At 40.9% G+C, this 21,505-nt stretch overlaps 1 protein-coding gene across 8 annotated transcripts in view; it reads right to left on the bottom strand.

The window, feature by feature from the left end:
* Window positions 1–1,554: 1,554 nt before the first annotated feature.
* The window catches only part of hdac9b (histone deacetylase 9b), a 37,545-nt gene continuing 17,594 nt past the window's right edge, over window positions 1,555–21,505 (bottom strand). For 2 of the 8 annotated variants that reach the window (XM_029503326.1, XM_029503321.1), the window contains 10 exons: window positions 15,294–15,535; window positions 14,726–14,894; window positions 13,324–13,456; window positions 13,082–13,203; window positions 8,239–8,370; window positions 7,789–7,904; window positions 6,241–6,363; window positions 5,600–5,777; window positions 5,249–5,463; window positions 1,555–3,295 (listed from right to left, as the gene is read on the bottom strand). In XM_029503326.1, the coding sequence (XP_029359186.1) occupies window positions 2,960–3,295; window positions 5,249–5,463; window positions 5,600–5,777; window positions 6,241–6,363; window positions 7,789–7,904; window positions 8,239–8,370; window positions 13,082–13,203; window positions 13,324–13,456; window positions 14,726–14,894; window positions 15,294–15,464 (1,695 nt within the window). In that variant the 5' untranslated portion in view covers window positions 15,465–15,535 and the 3' untranslated portion in view covers window positions 1,555–2,959. Of the gene's footprint in view, window positions 3,296–5,248; window positions 5,464–5,599; window positions 5,778–6,240; window positions 6,364–7,788; window positions 7,905–8,238; window positions 8,371–13,081; window positions 13,204–13,323; window positions 13,457–14,680; window positions 14,895–15,293; window positions 15,536–21,505 lie in introns of all 8 variants that reach the window. The other 6 variants (XM_029503325.1, XM_029503324.1, XM_029503323.1 and 3 more) reach the window with 6 other exon arrangements.

Below are 21,505 nucleotides of genomic sequence, written 5' to 3'. Positions count from 1 at the left end.
GCAGTGCTTAGAGTGCATTTTACTGTGACTGTGCTGTTCTTACTCAAAGGCTTCAGAGCACTGAGACGTTATTTCATTATTTGGCAGGAGTGTAAGAATGTGATTTCTTTTTGGTGCTCATGCATTAGAAATAAGGCCATTTGAGTTGCCGCCTTGAGATTTTCAACTCTGCATTTGTCATCACCTTCGTCTTTTACTTATTCTTGTATGTACTTTCAAACTGCATCCAAATGTCTATTTTTATAACACTGTTGGTGATAAAAACTGAGGCCTCACTTCACTTTAATCCATTTAGAGGAAATAGGTGGGCTTACGTCTTCCTCACTTCCTTACACCTTTAAAAATGCTTGTTTGCTTTTACAACTGGCCCCTGCGCACAGCTGGGGAGGGGCAGTACAGATGGATTTAGGCTTCGTTATTTTTTCTCCCTTTGTAACAGCTCATTTAAAATCACAAGGGCCTGAAGCACAAGACAAATGGGGCCTACTTAAGAAAGAGTCAGTGTCTAATTTGACTCAAATATTTCTCAATGCAAAGTAACACTGCATCTATGTGACATACCTCAGATGCTCTCATGAAAGAGTGCCAATACAGATAAAAAAAATGCTGCTTTTATTTACTATGTATTAAAGGTCTTACTTTAGCCATTGAATCCATGGAGTGCACACATGGATGCCTCCTAACTTTGTACAGTCATAATTGAGTCACTTTTGCAATTAGAAAGAGGCTCTCGTTGTGGTGTTTTGCAGAGAGCAACGCTAGACTGTGAGTGAACTTTTCCAGTCTCATCATTGCATGTATAGCATATCAGGCCAGTCCCATGACCTAAGCTGGCTGTGAAATTGCTTAAGCTTGGTTCGAAAGTATCCACATAAGTCATATAGTACCCACTCACAGCTCACCTTATCTTGACTGCTCAAATATTGCCACAAGAAGCTTTACTTGCTCACATCAAAGAGATGTTTTGAAAGTCCCGTAAGCTCCCTGTAAAGGGTTACATAGATTGGCAAAAAATAAAGAGCTGGGTTATAAGACCTAGTGTGGGAAAAACTATCTGAGCTAATGATATAAACCATCTAGTTGAGATGCTAACTTCCAAATAATGTGAATTTATTTTTGAATTTACAAGACAAATAAGGTTGTTTTTTTTTTTCAAAAAGCCTTTTAGAATTTTTGGTGTGTTTTGCCTCCTTTCCTTTACATGTATACTCACAATGAGACAAAAACACACAAATAATCTGCATAATGCACGAAAATCAGAGGTAAACGAACTTTATTTAAAAAAAGAAGGGTTTATCACACAAGGCAAAAAAAAAAAGAGAAGAAAACTGCAAACTGTTTTGAACAGACCACAGGACCCGCCAACCCCCCTCCAGCCCTCCCACCACCACCAACCCCACTGACAGCAAAGGGGTTCTCGTTACAACCAAATCAAAGGAGCAAGAGAACAAGACTCACATTGTTCCGATTGTGTTTACTTACACTAAAAACATTAAAACTGGACGATCTGAATGTACAGTATAAGACAGACAGTTTTGATTTTCACATGAATCCAAACACAGAACCTCATACTAACTTCTTCGTTTTTTTTTTTTCTCTCTCTCTTTTTTAAACATTTAGTCAATGGTACAAATGAAACAGGAAGTTTTACAGCTATGCAATACAGTTGATTGATCACTTTAAGACAGACTATACATGTTGAAATGGGCACTTTCAGGGGAAAGCAGGTTTGAAACAAAAAAAAAAGAAATAAGGTCCCATCCAGGGTTTTTTTTTATTAAAGTAACATCAAACCTGCATATTGAGGTAACCATGCCACTAGGGAATATGAAGGAAGCGATTCCCTTTAAAAAAGGACTCCCTTAACCATATCCCCACTCACTTTGTAATTCGCCTTGACAGTAAATCAACTCGCAAGCCTGGCCCCTTGGACTCCTCCAACCCTAGGTCCTCCTCTCTCTCTCAACATTCCTGCACACATGAATCACTCCAACTCCTGGCTTCTTGAAGGCATTTCCTGCCCAGCCCTCTCTCTCTCTCTCTCTCTCTCTCTCTCCCGCTCTCCTTCTCTCTGTCTGACTCCTCTGCTGAAAGCTGGGCAGGAACCCGACCTGAGCTTTGATTTGAACCCAGAGGGAGAGAGGGGAGGAGAGCACTGCTTAACACAGGGCCCTGGCTCTGGGACAGCTCAGAAAAAGAGAGAGAGAGAGAGACAGACAGAGAGAGTCTGGATGTGTTAGGAGATGCCTGCACACCTAAGCAGGAATTTAGTGCCTTATCCTTCAAATTGCAATATGAGCAGTGGACCATATTCCAATGGCAGAGCAAAGGTTTGGCCCAAAGGGAGCATCCTGTTAGGATTGAAGTATACATTCTCTCTAGGGCAGATGTTAATTATTTCAGTTCTGAGACCAGTTAACATGGGACATCATCACTGATTTTTGGAGGACAACAGAGTATGTAGTGTTTTAAAACTCTTAACACACTGTCAGGACGTTGTGATAATTCTCAACGATTAAGTGGAGCATTTTCAGATGTTTTATGGCAAAAATGTACACAGTGGGAACACAAGTTGGCTCTTCAAAGCTGTACACCTGTTTGACCCTTCCTCTAGAAATCATCTTTGATGCTAAATCCACGGCATATGTATGTACAACTCTTCGTCACTTAATGACCAAAGCAGCTCTTAAAAAGAACGGTCTAAAATGTCTTCATATTATATACACAAGAGTGAAACATACATATTTTACAGAGATCACTACACAAAGGTCACAAACAAAGAGTCTTGGAGCGTGGGACAAGAGAGTGACAGGGAGAGCTGGCCTACTGTGCAATTGCTGCTGAGTGTGTGTGTGTGTGTGTGTGTGTGTGTGTGTGTGTGTGTGTGTGGGGACGTCGATGCACATTCGGAGAAATGTTTATCTGCAAATGTTGTGTGTGATCTCATCGTCTTCCCTTCTCAGATCATTGCTCTTATCACCAGTCTCCCTTTGACCTGGTGAAGATAGGTGCTCTGCTCTGGCTCTAGGCGCTGATTGGTCAGAGCCTCATCCTCGCTATCAGCCGGCTCCTCCTTGACCTTAATGACCCTGCAGTGAGCATCAGGCAGCTCGCTGCTGGAGCCGCTGCTGCTGCTACTACTGAGTGTGTGCTTCCTGATGACTCCTGCAGAGGGCAGCCTGTCCTCCTGCATGCTCTCCGCCTGCCCTGCGTGCTGCTGCTCCTCCTGCTCCTCCTCTGACTCCTGCAGGTGTGCGCTGGGCTGACGTAACTGCTCAATGGACTTGGACAACAGCTGTGAAACACATTGGCTATACATCAGTGATGATATCATGCAGCCAATGAAGCAAAGAATATAAACTGCAATAATAACCACATCCAAAACACGTGTAAACACTGGCTGGTGAGAGATGTGCCTTTGCATATTTTCTAACCAGCCATCCAAATACTATGCTACTTTAAAAGTAGGTGTCTCCATGTGAAACTGTCAGAGAAATGAAATAATGTCTTTTGTATGTAATTTCTGATCATGTAAATGTGTCAGATCAGTAATAAGTGGTAATCTTACAGTCTTTATGAGTCACCCATCAGTCATTTTTATGAGAAAGTAAAAACTCTAAGCTGCAATAAATACACATCTGGAGAAATGAAACACTGGCTTAGGATGCATATGTCACGTGTGAGTATTTTCATGTTGGCATTTATTTAAACCCATATAACTACAAACACCTATCAGCAACTTTGATTAAAAAAAAAATGGATAAATTACTGCCTAATGCTTTTCCTGTCAATTTTGACTATGTTCTGCAGCATAACAAACAAACGGGAGCCAAGTAACACCACACGTTATTTTATAGGTTTGTTCAAGACAGCCTCAACAGTGCAAACTGCTGCATTAAATTCAGCACATCAAACTCAGCCAAATAGAGTGTAATTGCTCATTCTGATTTTCAGCTTTGCTTCGTATCAAATGAAAGAGACCTAAAATGTTAACTGTGCAGAGGGTTGTTTCACTGTCTTCCAGTTTTGCTCAGTTGGACTCACTGTATTGGTGCCATGATGACAGTACTTACCACAAGAGGGCTCCATGAACAAGCTTAGAAGTGCCTTCCCTTTACAGTTGGTAACCAACAACTTTATTGTCTACAGCATCTCCCATCAGCTATAAGAATTAACCTCCTTTGTTTGGTATGAACGATGTTCAGTGCTCATGCTAAAATCTCTAAGCTCTTGTGAATTTCCATTAGGGCCCCCTACTGTTGCAGGCACTGAAGGACGTTTAAAAACAACCCCAGCCAAGCCCCTGCTAGGAAATTAATTAGGGCAATGTTTCGGATTTCTCTCTCAGTAAAAACTGAGGGCTCATCCCTGATTAGTGGCCATTTATAACCTCCACTTAAAGAGGCTTTACTTGCGATCTCTTTGGCCTGAATGATCACAGCAGGGTCTGATTTGAGACACAGATAGACACAATGCCACAATTATTCTGAAGCTCAGTGCTTTTCAATTTCAACTACAGCTGATATTATTGTTATCTAAGTGCCTAGCATTAAAGCAGGTTGGTTACTGTTTAAATGTCTTTGGGCTTTACATCTATACTGTACAACACAGTATATGCTTGTGGTGCTTTGAGCTTTTTATTACTTCCAGGTAGGAGCGGCTCTATGTTTCTCTCTTTAAGGACCGAGCTTTGGGACACATCAGTATGTGAGCTCACACAATGCTGCCTTTCACAGTGTCTGCCACCTCACATGCGTCCCTCACCAGAATAATTACACTCTGTGTATAGCAAGGTCACCTCGGCCAGCTAACAGAAACACAAATATTGCCACAGAGGAACAAAATGTATTCTGGGCACATTTCCTTCATTTGAACTTAGCTTGAATTGAATTTCACAGACTTAGCATGTGCACAGCACTGATGCCTTAAGCTATGATAACAGAATTAGTGCAGGGGAAGCATTTCTTCCCTATTTGAAGTCAGGCAGACGTTCTTTACTTCGTAAAAAAAAACAGGATTCCAGGGAGGGACAGACTAATGCCCAGGTCTGTAAACTTGAGCGACCACAGATGCTTTTACAAAAGGCTAAAAATAGATCAGCATTTGTGTGCTTAAAATGATTAAATCAGACTCCCTGCTGAAAAATGAGAACTCACGAGACCCAAAAAGGAATGCAGAATGCTGTGAAAAGTAATCTGAAAGTCAAAATCAACCCTTGTGACTTGAATATAGATGAACAGTACAATACCTTATTTATATGGACCTGCTGCTGGTACTGTTTCTGTTTCTCCAGGAAGTGCTGGTGTTGCTGCTGGATGACAAGTTGGGCCAGTGTGTTCTGAGGCAGTGGAGCTGACTGGGTCCGGTTCAAGGGCCGATGTTTTGGTAGTTTCGGGCGACTGCTGGAGGGCCGATCCTTAATGGCCAGAGGGGATTGAGGGTGGGACGACATCGGCCCTGGGCCTAAAAAAACAAACAAACAAACAAAAAAAAAACAACCTTTCATATTCATTCATTTGTATGTGTTTGGCCTAAAACTGTGTTTCAAATTATTTAAAATCTTTAAGATAATTTTTGAAAACAAGGAGAGGAAACTGACCAGTGGAGAGGATCTTCTGCTGCCTCATTTGTTCCTTCTGGAGGAGGTGTTGAAGGAGAGCCTGGTGACTTGGGCTCACCTTAGACTCAAGGCTTGTCTGAAGGGGCACGGGTCCCAGGAGATGCCCAGGCAGCCCGTGCTTAATTTCTGTTGACCTGTCTTTCAATCCTATGGCCGCCTGAAAGAACAGATGAGCAATGGTTATTCAACAAATCAAATTACACGTGCCGTACGCCCATCCTCTATTCAGAACATTTGTACAAACATTAACAACATCATTTGTGAACAAAGATATGCTAAAGTGAGAGCATCACTGGTTTTGGGTTCCTACAGCTGATGAACATTTTGTGGAATGTTCTAATAAGCCTTAAAAGGATATACCATCAGCGTCGTTATCAGGATTTGCACTTGAGTGGCCTAGGACCTTTTAAAGCTCTGATAAATGAGGTAATAGGGGAAGATAAGAGCATACCAAGACACTGTAGAACAACATTCACTATTATTTATTATTATTTTATTTGGGGCGACAGGTCAGAGAAGTGCAGTCATACAGAGAATCCAGACAGCCACTACTGGCATCTTGCAATTTACAGACTAATTGGAAAAGCTCAGTGTCATTGAATGAATGCAAATGTACTCACACTAATTGGTGACGATGCTGTTGAAAGCCCCAAGGAGATGTTGGGTAAGGAGGGTGATGTGTACAAGCTCAGCATGGACACAGAGCCCTCAGGTCGGAATAGTCTGGGCTGCGAAGGCCATCTCTACATAAAACACAGAAAACAACAGAGAGATTTATGAGGAGGTGACAGATTTAGAAATCCCACTGTAGACAATTTCAAAAGGCAACATGTGCAGTGGCCTGAACCTTAATGCACTATAACGGACAAAAGTCCCCCTTGCGAATGGAAAGGTATGAGTTTCTGTGATGGATGATTTAAAGGTGTGGCAGTTACCAAAAGTTCCCTGGAGCTCCACAGAATGACACCAGTGAGGATGATATGATATTATACAACATCGCAGACTCTAAATCCACCACCTCCCCCTTGGTTTCTCAGTACACAATCCTGCCTGCTGCCTTTCCTTACTCGCTGGTCCCCACCCTCAGGCTACTCTCTCAGAGAACATCAGCACTGGGGCATACTTCCTGTACCCAGCAGAGCAGTGGACCAGCATGTGGTTTTGGAACAGCCATGTTTATCCTTCCAACCCCTACCAGTACTCAGTGACCTGCGTGTGGATATCCGGGCCATATTTGACCCGAGGGACACGTTCCCTGTGAAAAAGGATACCGAATGTAACGGTGCACAAACACGCCTTGCTTTTGCAACAGGCATGAGGTCTACGGGCAGCCCCACAGTCCACCAATGACTTTCATGAGAGTCTCAGCTTGAGCTGATACAAAAGCAATCCTGTGTGTTTATGTTGTTAGCATGTGTGTGTCTTTGGCTACTAGTGCCTGGGATATCAATTAAACTCCACAGTTCGTCTGTCTCCTTAAGCCCTGACCTTCAGCCCAATGTCAAGGCGTCTCTGCATTCTCTGTGTCACTGGAGGTCCCTGGGAGAGTAAACAGTGATACTTCAGAAAAACACAGCTGTTCTATTAAGATTGTTCAGAGATGTGTCATATCTGCCACCCTCTATAATGGCCTGCTTTGTGAGATTGGTCCAGCGGGGGCTCTGGTCAGTAACTCAGCCATGAATCTATTGGGAAACGCCTCAGAACAACTCAGTGCAGGCACGAAGCCAGGTCAGTGACAGAAACACCATTATAAGCCAACTGCAACCTTACAGTTAAAGCAAAGATGGGAGTTTTGTTTTGTTCTTGTAAAACAAAAGACAGATTGTAAAGTATCTCTAAAAAATTTTGGATATAAAACTTAACAGCATTTCAATATCTATTGTGTTTTTTCGATGAGAGCGTTCAGAAGTCCCTTCTTTTTTTTTTTTTATCAGATACGCGTGTCAAGCTGTGCCTCTTTAATGTCAGCGTGGGGAACCATTTTCATTGGAGTGCAACAGAGAGAGGACAACTGGCTGTGTTTGTAGCTGCAAGCAAAAGGGCACAAAGGCATTTAGTGCCCTGACATCAAAGTTTTGATATCCACATGATTTCCATACAGAACAACCTCAGAAGTGCAAATCATTCAGAATTTTATGATTTATGATTTGATTTATTTAACATACCTCAGTTTTTGTGGTAGTAGGCAGAGAGGAGGGTCCATTTTCAGCCCCCAAGGCACTGGAGGCCCCTATGGGAGAGCTGGGGCCAGAGCCAGGAGCACTGTTAGTTGGTGTAGAGTCTAGGAAACATCAATGAGTTAGACACATAGTATGTATACTCACTCTATGCTCAACACACATACACAGAGGCGACTTGGTATGACAGCCGCACAATGGTCTTATGCGTACAGTAATGCATGTGTATTGACCATTATATGCCACTGCATTGTAAAACTGCTCATTATTATCAACAATCTAACAATAAAACCAGTATAAAGGCTTGTATTATGGCCAGTGTTTTTTTTTTTTTTTAAATACCTGATAATAGTATATAGACATTTTTGTGCATGCTATTACAGAAAAATGTTGTAAATGAATGTTGAAAAAATTTAAATGTAACCTGTAACTACACACCCATTAGCTCCAGTGCTCTCTTCTTATAAGGAGTCATTATGTTTCCCTCTCTTCTTTTTAGCATTGGACTGCTCCTCCTCTCCGCAACCTTCTGCTTCAGTCTGGATCGTACCTTCAGGTTAGGCTCAGAGGCTAAAGAATAAGGAACAGATATAAATACTTTATATTTTTTGTGTAACTCTCAATTCACAGTAGAATTAAATAGCCAGGTCCAAAAGTCTGAGACCGCATTCCCATGAAAGGGGAAGAGACTGACAAGGCTACTTAGTCAAACAGGATGCTTTTCTACAGCCTGAATGAAATGAACTTTATCAAGGAAAATAGTAGCATCACAGAATGAGAGGAAACTAAAATATGCCCTCAGTAAAAAAAAAATAAGCAATGTTGCCATGCTTTGACATGTTACAATTTTAGTTTCAGTGAAATTCAGAGCAGGTTTCAGATAAATTAAATGACTCAGGATTGGGCCCATTTCCACCTCATCTGGACTAAATTAGGTTGAGCAACACGCTAAGTGAAATAGTCCGCTACCTGCCGCCCTGGTGACCACAGTCTGATACAGTAGCAACAGTTAAACTAACATAAAAACATGGCAGATGTTTCAGGCTCTCCCCACTCCCCCTCCTCCTAATGCAAAACAGAGATACCCAAATACACGATCCGAACACACTACTCTGAAGAAACACACAATCACACACAGTCTGGCCTGAACTGATCCAGAGTTAGCTGACAAAGCTGACAAAATATTCTTCACAATGGACATATTCCTTCAATACTTTTTGACAGGTATTTAAGAACAAATATCAATTACGGGTATTTTGTCTAACAGACTGGATGCATAGCAGTGGATAATCCTTTTTTTTTTCTTATTTAATCAGAGTAAATTCACTGAGTCCTTTCTAGAAACATTCAACAACACATTAACATTACACACAGCTGATAATTGCCATCCTTGAAGCACCAAAACAAGTTTAATGACAGTGAAATTTTGCCTATGCTGTTGTTTCTAAAGGGCCAACAAAAAAAACCCAATCACCAAAAACATAAGCAGGAGGTCAGCAGTGCCAAAGAACTGTGATTCTGGAGATTAGTTTGTTTTTTATTGTCTTTAAATGAAAAAGTAATAAAATGTTATTACTTAAATAGCTATCATACGTAAAGACCTGGGCGTCCTGTACTCAATGAATAATGCATATAAGAAACCAGGACATGTCCCTATATGTGCAGCTCAGACATCTGATAAAAAAGGACCTCTGTTTAGTCCAAAAACACCATTTTAAGTACAAGCAAAGGAAACATAGTGCGAAGAATTTAATAAAACCTGGGGGTTGAATCGAGGAATTAATTATCAACATTTGAAGCATCACTCATTTTATAAATGTATGCAAATGCTTTTGTGTCTGACTGTTGAGTCGTGTCCCCGTCGAGTCACAGTGGCAGTGATTCACTAGGTCAACACGTCTCATATGGACTTCCCACCAACCCTTTGGATATGAAATTCTACAGCAGAATAGATAAGCTAGTCTTTTAGTACGAAAGCCAGAGCACAAAACTGTACTGAAGTTATGTAAACCGTTACACAATAGCCAACCTGTTTCAATTATTTAGCCCAGATCAATAATTAAATAGGTCTTTGCAATGTGTGCAACATACAGCTATACCTACGGAAGTGGGGCTATGACGTGGGCACACTGCAGGGAGGAGGAGAGGGAACGGGGATGGGGGCACAGCTAGGAGAGTGGGCCAGATGCTGCTATTTCTGGATTTTGTCAAAAGCAGCAAAACCCTCTTCCCTAATACATGGCACAGACCTCTAATCCTGTGGGTGTGAGGTAGAATGAAAGAGAGCGAGGGAGGAAGAAAGGAGGTAGGAAAGATAAATGGAGAGAAAACGCTGTTGGGAGTCATATGAATCTGCTTCACGCCCTGCTGCCTTGATTGCTTTCTATTTTTACACACTGCTGCCACCAAGCTACGCATCCCAATTGGTCGCCACGGGAACGCCAGACAGCAGCACAGGAACAAACACTTTCTCACTGGTCTCCATGGAAAAAAATGCCCTGGTGCACAGTGCAATAGGAGGCAATGATGGCAGTGGCAAAGCATAATGTGCACACCTGGGTCATTGCTGCTCTGACTGCAGAGTGCATAAAAAGATACAGTAATGCCTGTAATATTACATTGTTATAACTCAATCACCTTAGTGCGTTTAAACGGCTTGCTGCAGGGCTTGTGGCATGTGTTGTGTTATCTCCCTTTAATGAGACTTTTACCTATGCTGCCATCATGAGTGTCTGCATCCATTATATCCTGTATCTGGAGGGATGGCTATGTGGAGAGCTGCAGTGTGTATTCTGTACATAAGGAGCCGTGCTGTGCATTTTGCCTTGTATTCTCACATGAACTCAGGCTGAAATGGATGAATTAATGCTCACCGGTCGCTGTCCCTTTAGCATTTTTAACCAAAGCTCAGTTGAGTTCTTCAGTGCTTAGATATTCTTTGTCAGAAGCTCAGCAAGTTCACTTCTTATCTTATTATATTCTTAACATAGGGAGTCTATACATAAGATCTTCTTTGAAATGCTTTGGGCTTCACAATTTTACTTTTGTAGGATTATTTTTGAAAATCTTTTCTGCACCTGCTGAATGCACACATTTGGTAACTAGGTCAAGACCGAAGAGGCTGTTGCACTTCTCGCTGCTAAGCTGCAACTATTCTTGGCACAAACTACAAAATGCCCGTGGTCCAGTCTATTCTAGTTGCTGGAAGTGAAACAAAGATCATAAATATAAGCAAACATGTTAATAATGTGAAATAATTTTTTGGTTAAGGGAAATGAAAGCAAGATCAACACAACTGTTCTTTTTTTTCCAGGTTATTTTCTGTGCTGGTACATAGTTCCCTGTAGATGACATATTTCTGCCTTTTGCAGGGCGGCTATATTGTCCTCTGCATGTGCATACTAAATAGTATTTCAGATGGAAAACATGGATTAAAGTACGGAAAAAAGCTTTCAAAACCTGAAGTGAGTGGGACAAGAAAAACATGCACTCACTAATTCCTATTTCCAGGACAGAGAATGTAAAAACATTAAGCTTACTTGATTAAACTTTACAATACACAAGTTGTTGTTGCTAAACTTTAGAAAAGGGTTAGGGTTAAGGAAAATATACAGAATATGATGTGCAGATCATAAACCTCAGTGTCAACCTCAAACTTGACCAGAAAAAGAAGATCTTTTGCCCTCCAGCCAAATGAAGCAGTGGGAGTCTAACGTGTTGCGTTTGAGTCATCTCCACTTTCTTTTGAGAGAGCTATCTTTGCTAAAGTAAACAGTCCAATGAGGTTCATTCTGCCTGCCCGTCCTAACTCACTAACACCTGCCAATCAGCTATCAGTGACAGCCAGTGGCTTGAGGAACAACACCACCTTTGTGTGTCCCCCTCGCGTGCCAAGCCCTCAAAGGACTCTAATGAAGACAGACAGGAAGTGGGGGAGGAAGGCCTGAGCAGGAAATGACCACATATAGATTCAGGAATCCAAAGAGCAAGAAATAGTTTCATCAGTGCATGGAGGATTTAATCACAGATGAAAGCATGAAAATGGCGTGTTGGAGCAGCAGAAGGACAGAAATTCTATCTGTCCAATGATTTGTTTAAACCTGCCTCTCTGCATTCATAGTGAAGAGTAAACAACGCTACAGTCTCTGTCTTAAACTTGTACTTGTAAGGCAATTCCTTAGCTTGTGGGTCTTAACTCACTCATGTATCATAGATGTAATTACATATTTAGAAAAAAGATTTCTCTGTTACAAGAATGGTACAATTCAAAGAGATTACAATAAATGAAAGCTCTCAACGCTTTCATTTACCTCTCTAACATGTATTCTCAGCATGTAGTTACTTTATTTTACAAGATATAATTCCTTTGCCTGATCTCTAAATTGTGTATACATGCAACATGACAGGCCTGTGGTTATAACTCAACAAGTATAATTGTTTTCCAATGTAATTAAAAGAGACACAGAAGGGAAAAGAACATAATGTAATTTGGTGACCTCATTGCCGAATTATGAAGTTTTTAGCTTGGCGAGCACTGGTGCTTGTGCAAACCACGAAAGGCAGGAATTATTCCTATTTATACAGCAATTCCCAAAGGGTTCCTCAAACTTTAAATCAACAAACCTGAGCTGCCTTTCTAGAGGAGACCTACGTCTTTTCAAAATAGTTTTTAAAGCCCATAACTCAGGAGAAATTAATCAGCTTTAATTTTCTAATTTATCACTGGAAGAGGCCCTGGAACTTGGTTTATTATTTTAACATAGGGACAACTGTGGTCCCTTTTAAATAATGGCAAGGTAATTTCAGTACAAATAACTGTAATTAAAATTTAAACTTGCAAAGTGAAAACATGCAATTAAAGTCTGTTGTTGCCTAATACATTTTAGGATAAGTCAAATAGGAACAAGGAAGGTTTAAACTACTTTTCTGGCATGTGTCACCTCCTGTGAAAGTTTTTTGTTGAGCCCTGGAGGAATGAGGAGGGGGCAGGGGTCATAATGAGCCTAACTAATGTCATTAGCAGGTCAGGAGTAACCTCAGGAAATACTCACTGGGTAGATTGATTGACAAGGGTCAAAAAGACACTCACTGTATTAATAACCCAGCACAGTAAATGGAAAATGACTAATAATGACTAATACAGGGCAGCATCTAGAACACCCACAGCGATATCTCTTCATCGAGCTGTTTGCTGGTGCAGATTTTCGTATGCATGTATGGATCTGTAATAGCAGTTTCATATCTGCACTGTGTTTGTTTATGTGTGTGCAAATTAACAGACCTGTCTTCCTCAAGGGGAAGTCATCCTTGCTCTCTATGGGCGATGGGAGAGTATATTGGCAGTTGGGAGATGTGCCACCCAGAGGTGGAGAGCTTTGGTCCAGTGATGTGTGGTGAGAAGACCTGATGACAAAAATTATTGAAAGGATGTGAAAAGTTACTAAAATTATGTTCCAATGGGATTTAAATATAGTATTTGTAATTGTATCTCACTCTGGAAAAAAAAAAAAAAAAAAGACTTACGTGTACCAGAGTTTCGGGTGATGGATGAAAGAGTGAGTGGCACCATTACTGGCAGGGTCTTTGGCTGATTTGCTCAACAGAAACTCTTGGAGTTTCTGCTTGACCTCGGTACTTGCCACTGCACCTGTAAGACCAACAGGCAGAACCAAAGGGATTGGGGTCACCCTAGGGCTAACACTCAAGATGCATTATTGCCCAGGTATTATTCTAAATCTAACTTTAACCCTCATATGTTTTCCTAAAATTACTGCTGGCATTTTAAAAAGTTCTAAATTACCTTTGTTTATATTTTTTTAATAACCTCTCCTAATTCAGTTTGCTCGATCTCCCTGAGCACCCACAACTTATGTAGGGAGGTCTCCCTCTAGTGGTCTATATTAGTTTCATACTGGTGAGGGATTTGCTTTCCCACTGGAGGGTTACAGTTGCAGGGCACAGTTTCAAATTACCTGACCTCACAAAGTCATAAATCTAGTTTATTATTAGATATAAAGTAAAAACAGATATGAAACACTATATCCCAAGCTATTTTCAATGTGCTATTGAAAGATCTGCTCTCTTACATTCTAAGCCAAAATGTCACTGGCCAACCTTGTGTCATCACGTGAATCTACTTGCTAAATACTCTGTTATCGTCACCCTCACATTGATAGATACTTCTCTCTTTCTGATGATAAAATTTATTTCAAACTTGCAATTTGCAGTTAAAGAGCAAAGCTGTACTTCTGGATGTGATCCAACTCAGTGTGCGATTGGTGGTGTTCAACAAGAAGAGGTGGTCTGAAAGGGCTGCCATATGACAAATACAGAAATTAAAAACAACCCCTGTTTTAATCACAGTGCAATATAATTTCATGACAGATTATGAATTATATGTAGATTCTGTTGTACAAAGGCTATTGTGGATGTTGATTGTAACCCCAACACATAACTCAAAGGGAATATTCTTCGCTAAAATATTGATGCATGAAACAGCATGAGCCAATAAAAATGGTCCAATGTTATATTGGTTGGTTTTTGTGTGTGTGTGTGTGTTTGCAGCATGCCCATACAATTAAACTCAAACGAACTTAATCAACTGCCAAGCCTATCAATATTCTTCATTCAGCAAAAGGACATATGAATTTTGGCAAAATCATAATATTTATAATGCTATAGATAGCCTAGCTCTCAGTCGGTGCAGCATTCAGCTACAGAAAACTATTCCTATCCAGCATTTACGTACACATTTAGTGTAGGCCCCACTCTAAGACAATGCATTCAAAAGTGAATGAAAAGGTTGAGGGTTAAGATTTCAGGGCCTGCTTGCTTTTGCCTGAGGCTGTCAAAATTATTGGGCCCTAATATTAATTTGGGCCCTGGTGGTGCAGAGATGGTGATGACGGTGGTGTTGAGCTCTTACTCTCTCTGGAACGCTCCTTGCTCCTGAGGCTCAGGCTGGAAACATGCTGCTCTCGCCGAAGCCTCTCCTCTTCCTTCTCCTGCTGGTTCTGCTGCTGCTGCTGCTCCAGACGACGCTCCTTCTCTGCAAGTTCCTGCTGCTGTTTCATAGCCTGGAGCTCCTGCTGGAGCTGAGAAAAACACAAGCCTCATGTCAGCATGAAGACAGCACACTGATGAAGACAGGATATTTTTAAACAAAAAGTGGCTTCTATGAACTTCTGTAGTTTCTATTTGCCTGTGATGGCCTATTCTGTACTTGACTATCAAAACAAAACTCGTGCTGTGCTATAATCTATTGCTCAACACCCTGCCTTGCTGTGCTGAGTCGTTTCTTCTTTTTTGTGCTCTGTAATGTTGTCCTGAGTTATAATGTTCTCTAATGATCTGCACTGTACCATGCTGTGTTGTGCGCCGCTGTTTTTTTTTTTTTTTGTTGGGTTTTTATTTTGTTTGTTTGTTTTTTTGATTAAGGTGCCGTGTTGTGTTTCTGTGCTGTCCTCTATACAACGCTTTAGTGCAACACTGACCTTGAGGTGCTCCTGGAGCTGAGCCTGGTGCTGACGGGTCAACTTCTCATGCTGCTTCTGGAACTCACTGATTAGTAGCTGCTTCTGGATCTGTTGCTGCTTCTGAATGAGGAGCAGCTCCTGCTGCAGTTGCCTCTCCCACAGTCCTGGGTCTGAGCCTGGACCCAACATCCTCAGATCTGTGCGCAGGTCCAAAGGTGATAAAGGCTCCACAGCCAACGGCACATCTGATTTAATGTCCACTGAAGTCCACAGACGGAAATGCAGCAGGGATAAAGATAAAAAGACATTTGTCAGTGCATAGTTGTATTTTTGCCAATTTCAATCAGGAAATCAGAGATGTAAAGTATATTTGTATTTTATATTGCATATTGATGCAATACAAGAAAAACTAAACTTTTTAAAAGTGAAAAAATTAGGAATGGGGGAAAAGTAAAAGAGGGCTGAGAAAGAAGTAAATCTTCCCCTTCTGTAAGCATCTTCTGCAATTATCATAGTTTCTACAAACAAACACAAGATCACATCTGTCAGTGTAGAATCCACTGGGAGCAGCTGCATAACACTGTCTATGGACACTTGGCACAGAATGTTAAAGTGGTCATTTAAGTATTTACATAAATCCTATCCTTCCCCTTTTTAATAAATAAATAAAGCGAGCCCTTCTCCCTGTCTGTACCAGAACAGCCAGCAGGGATCTCTTCCTCACATCAATGATTTAAGACAAAGTAGTTAGCAAACCGGATGTTTTTGAAATCATGACAGCTTCACATTTCCACCTCTCTTCTTTAGTGCAGTTGTTGCAACATGTACAAATGTAAGAACTGCTTTTGTATTTGACAACTACCTCTATTAGAAATAATTGCCAGATACAAACTGCGAGGGCATCCCTTCGGTCTCCAAGCACTATATATAGCCTGTTCCATGGAGAAAATCGATTTCCATTTAAGAACATAGGAGACAAGGCTACTTCATCATCCTATCCCAGAGAGTATGATTAGTAACTGCACAACATTTTTCTTTTTTCCCATATTTCTTTTTTAAGAATCATAAATTTGAACCAATTTCAAATATTGATCAAGGTATTTAGAACAATAACATGTCTGGCCAGTGATTCAATAAAAGCGTCCAATCCTTGGACACCGGAAAGGACATGTTCCTTATGCTGAACATGGCATGACATTCAAGGAAGGATACGCATTGTCTAGACTGTATAATGTCTCATCCATTTTGAGACCAGAGAAATATTCAAACCTACTTAAAATTCCAGTGGCTGGTGGGAGATTTATTGAGTGCATTCATTGCCTTAATCTTCTCAAGGGTCACATTTAAGAGAACAAATACATTCAGTGTTTCTATACCACCTGTTCTTATGAAGCATGACAGAAAAGTGACACGTTACACTTTATGTGTTCAGATAAATAATCTTGTGTTGGTCCTGACATGCATTTATCCCCATAAACTACAATAAAATAACGATACAAATGGGTTTAAAGCTGCCAAAAGAAACAGCTTCGATCTACAGTAGCCATCAATTAAGAAGCAGTGCCCTCCTGATGCTCACTGGTGCCTGTTTTGTCATGTAGTCTGTTTTTCATTGCCACCATTCCATGTGTGTGCCGCGGTGATGATTATAAATAGAAACATAAAAGCAAGTGGCGCAATCCTGGTCTGTAACAACCCCCACACCCTAGTATCCACCACCCTAACTTGCCGCTGCCATGGCAACGCTGGCGACGTAATTATGTCTCCCCATCCTGCAGATATCGAATCTCACTGCATGTCATCTCCTGCCTACAGTGGCAATATGACATGTTGACTATTATATCAGCTTTTCAGCTCTTATATAAGAAAGGAGTCCCCAGCAGAGCCAGAAACAAAACAAAACCCTCCAAAACACTTGTTCTCTGTAGATTCAGTGATAAGTGATAGGATGTCTTAAAACCTGTTCAAAGAGTGAAGACAGCTAGAGGGGACTCCTGTGCTGCAATTTTTCTAAAAACAGCTCCAATCAAGTGACAGAGGAGGACAACAGCTTGGCAGGCAGAGAGAACAGGCACCTGTAGAACCGACTCCTTCTCTCCTGACATGAAATATTTATCTTAGCTTGTAAGTATTTGACAAAGGACTCTTTTGTAGCAGGCGCTGTTCCAGGGGCAGCCGTGAACCTGTGAACCATTGAAGCGCTCAGAGAATCAGACAATTCTTGGTGCTACTTTTTGCCTAATGGACCTATATATAGCAACAAAAACACCTGCTGCCTGGGATAACTCACCACTGTGATATCTAATTAATCTCATATTTCATTCTGTACCCTCACTGTGGCTGGCATTAAGGAGCTACACTTTGATCATCACATCAAGCTGAGCCTCCACCAGAAAAACTCAGACAGTGGTTAAACAGGAAGTGAAGGGGGAGGAGAAAGAGGACTGTGAAAACTTGGGCTACCTTTGATAACCAAGGTTGTATGAAATAGCCCTTGAGGAAAACCACAATAGCCTCATGTGCCTGTTCTATTCTTGTCCATTCTCCGTCGACTGCATCTGCAAGAATAACGTTGGATGGAAGGAGGTGATATCATAAGGTCCTAAAGGTGTATCGCCATTGTTCGTGCGCCACGTCCTTGGCATCTACTGTCTTAGATGTACAGGTGATATATGAAGTAAAATGCACCTTGAAACTACCAAGACTGAAATCTGCTGTTTCTCTGTTACAAAAATACTGTCTCGGCAAAGGAGAATACGGAAGCACCAGTAACTAGGGCTAAATATAAATGCTTTTCTGAGCAGGGTCTTAATATAGACAATGTGCGAAAGACTGTCACAGTTGTGAGGCCGCCTGCTCAATTTAACAGGGGGCAAAAATAAAAGCGCAGTGTTGCGTTTATACTTCTGAAATGATCACTCATAAAAGAAAAGCCTGCCACCTCTGGTTCACTGTTCCTGTAGTGCCACTGGCGATCAAGACCCTTGATATCAAAAGCTTTATTCCATGTGAAAGTGAGGCGCTTCCTTATTGGTGGAAGGTGCTCTGAGTGTCTCTAGAAAGTGGTAAACAAGAGATTTATGAATGACAGGTCCCAAATTTGTTTTTAGCACAAGGGTGCGACAAGTAGCCTGCCCCATGCCTAAATTCCTCCCCGTGGAGAGGCAGCCAAGAGGGGATTGGGTGACTCATGGCCTGTGACCACACTCCCACTGCAGCATTGCCCCACCACTGTCCCCAAAGTGTTTATTTCTATAAGCAATGTGCCTCTCATTAGCCTGGGTGGCGGTTAGCGTGGCAATCAAAGCCTTAATTTGAGATGTTGGATGACTGTTTTTTTTTCTCTTCAGGCCACATAAGCAGTATTCCCACCCTGAAGGGAGATACATGAACATTTCAAGCGACATCACAGTTACATGTGATGCATATAGTAAAACATAATCACCATAAGTCATCATGCAGGTTAATGCTGGCCTTTCTTTTTAAAGAACATCTCAACATTTCCATGTAATCCAAATTTACCCCAGGAGCACATAAATTGAGTGACTGATGATTTGAACTAAAAAGTGAGAGGAACATTTTAAACATTATACAGCTGAATATTAATGCTTTGGCTATTCTTAAACCTTACCTTACCTTACCTAACCAAGTTAGGCCAACCCTAGAGGGGCTTGTTGGTGTCACTGAATAAAGCTAATAACATTCACTTTTCCTCAGATGTGATATTAAAATGAATGTTTATGAATGAATGTAGATTTCTGTAACAGAATCTACTGTGAGAAAAAATGTTTACCTTGAAAGGCCTGAATTAATCAATAGTCGTATTTGCATGTTAAGAATTATATGCAAATCATCCCATTTACCTTTTCATTAGGCCCAGAAAGCATAAAACTGTATGTAAATACTGAAACATAAATTACTGGAACACAGGAGACAGTGGTGAAGTTACCCACTTTTTGCAGATTTTTCTCATCATAAAACCATGTTTGGTACTGGAGAACCTTTGGCGCCATCATTGTACAATGTGTCAAAAGGATCCAAAGGAGATGCTCAGTTTATCCCAGCATGGCACTCACCCCAGATCAACTACTTAGGTGTAGATTTTATCCCTGATTAGCCAGTTGTGAGTAAACATGACGCGCACTTTGTGTTTACACCGTTAACATGTATGTTGCGAGCATTTAGTGTGCAGTACAGATGGTTGCTGATCTAAATTCCTTGTCTGGCAGTATAAATAGAGCAGAGATACAGAAGATGTTTGAGGGCAAAAATAAGCTGATGCTTCGGACTGCAGTGTGGTGCTGGATCTCTCATTAAGTGCCTTGTTATTTTGAGCAGCTGGCATGTCTAAAGCAGGAAACAGTTCTTATTTTTAAGACTCAGGCTCGTCCTTGCAGCTGAGCCAGAGCTACGGCTTTGCATGCTATCTGCTAACAAAGAGCTCAGCTGAACTGCCGCGGGCCTTTCGCTGAGGGGAGCCAGGGGTCCAGTCATTACCTGCCCTGCCATCATGCCGCATCTCAAAAACAAAACACACAAATAAAAAAACAAATGCTAAATCACTATCAAAGCATAATGGCGGAGTAAACAGGAAACTGAAGGCTTTTTTTTTTTTTTTAATCATAATCCAATACCCTGGGGAAAACACTGGCAACAGATCTTACATCCAATAAATGGCCTGATATATCAATCAACAAAAGTCAGTTGTCTCAGTGCCCAGAGCCACAAAACCCTTTCAAACAGAGGAAAAGCCCTGCTTAGTAAGACTGATAAAAACAAGCAGTTTTACTACGACATGACTATAAAAAACTGAAAAACTGAGGCGTTATGAATCTTCGCTTGGGCTTTTTGTTCAGTATACACTTCACTATCTTAAGTATCACTAATGGTTTGAAATAATAAGTTACTTAATTCTTTAAATCAGCATTTGATGAGCTGTATTTAAATAAATCCCATCCCACTATTGTATGATTTTGCAAAGGTTCGACAGCAGTGAGCACTTGAAACACAGACAGTGAATAGATACAGGACACAGACGAGAGGACATGAAAGGTGCACCATTGTTACTGTCTGAAAGGTCCCTATTGAAGGGAGCTTGCATGATATTTTACATGATATTTTGCACTCAGGGGGAACTAATTAGTTTTTCCTTGTTGGCGAGCCCATCTGAGAGCTGTTTCTGTCAGAACTTTGATGTTACTGGCACTCATCAAAACATTATGCCCTTTATTTTCCATGTTCCACTTGAAATAGAGCTGCGGAGTCACATATAAAATGTCAAGAAGTTTGCTTTAAAAAGCAATTCACGGAGAATGCATTTAGCTGACACAAGGATCACTTCACCAACAAAAGACTAATATCCTAAAACCCCAACAATAATCAACCCACCCCTGTGCTGTCTTAAAGGAGAACTTATACACCTAGTAAACCCGAACAAAAGCAAGCTGGAGTAGCATTTTTGACAGATAATATTCGTCACTGTCAAGTGATTTACTAAATAGTGGAAAGAACAAATTAAACTGGCAAACTTTCTATAAATATCTGTACCAACCCACTGTTATATCAGGAGCATGCAGAGATGGAATGATAACGCACAGACGCCTAATCTTAGCAGGCTAATGCCATAAGCTGAAAATAACTCACCTAAGAATAGCTGACCCACAGAATAAGCAAGGAGCCAGAATTCAGGGACTTGGTATATCTGTTGTTTGGCTGTCAGGCCCCTAAGACAGCGTGGCCTGATAGTCAAATAAGCTGCTGTATTGACAGAGATGGAATGTGGCATCTACCTGTCATCCATTTTTAAAGCTCCTCACATTCAGCCCACTGCTTGAGGATGTTGTCAGTCACCCATTTTGTTTGCCTGAAGTCAGACTTAAGGCTGTGTTGTTGTCTTTTTTTTTGTTTGTTTGTTTGTTTGGTGTTTTTTTTGTTTTTGTTTTTTTTACTTTTCTTTTGTATCAACAACAGTGACTTGGTAATCAATGTAAAAAATGTAAATGCACATTTAACATCTGGTGAAAATCACTAACAGTCACATTCTTCTCATCTTGTTGTTAGCTGACTGCAGATAATAAAGGGACAACTCATAGGTCATAATGTATTTTTCAGTAAATTTAGCACTCACATGACTCAATCTGCAGTTAGTTGTTACACATACTTCCGAACAGCCCACATGACAGTGTTTTCTCAAACAACACAATGCCTCAACTTAAAATTAATTTTCACAT

This window comes from Echeneis naucrates, chromosome 6, assembly GCF_900963305.1.
Source record: "Echeneis naucrates chromosome 6, fEcheNa1.1, whole genome shotgun sequence".
NCBI lineage: Eukaryota > Metazoa > Chordata > Actinopteri > Carangiformes > Echeneidae > Echeneis > Echeneis naucrates.
Note: the sequence above shows the minus strand (reverse complement) of the source record. Positions and strands in the feature narration are given on the sequence as shown.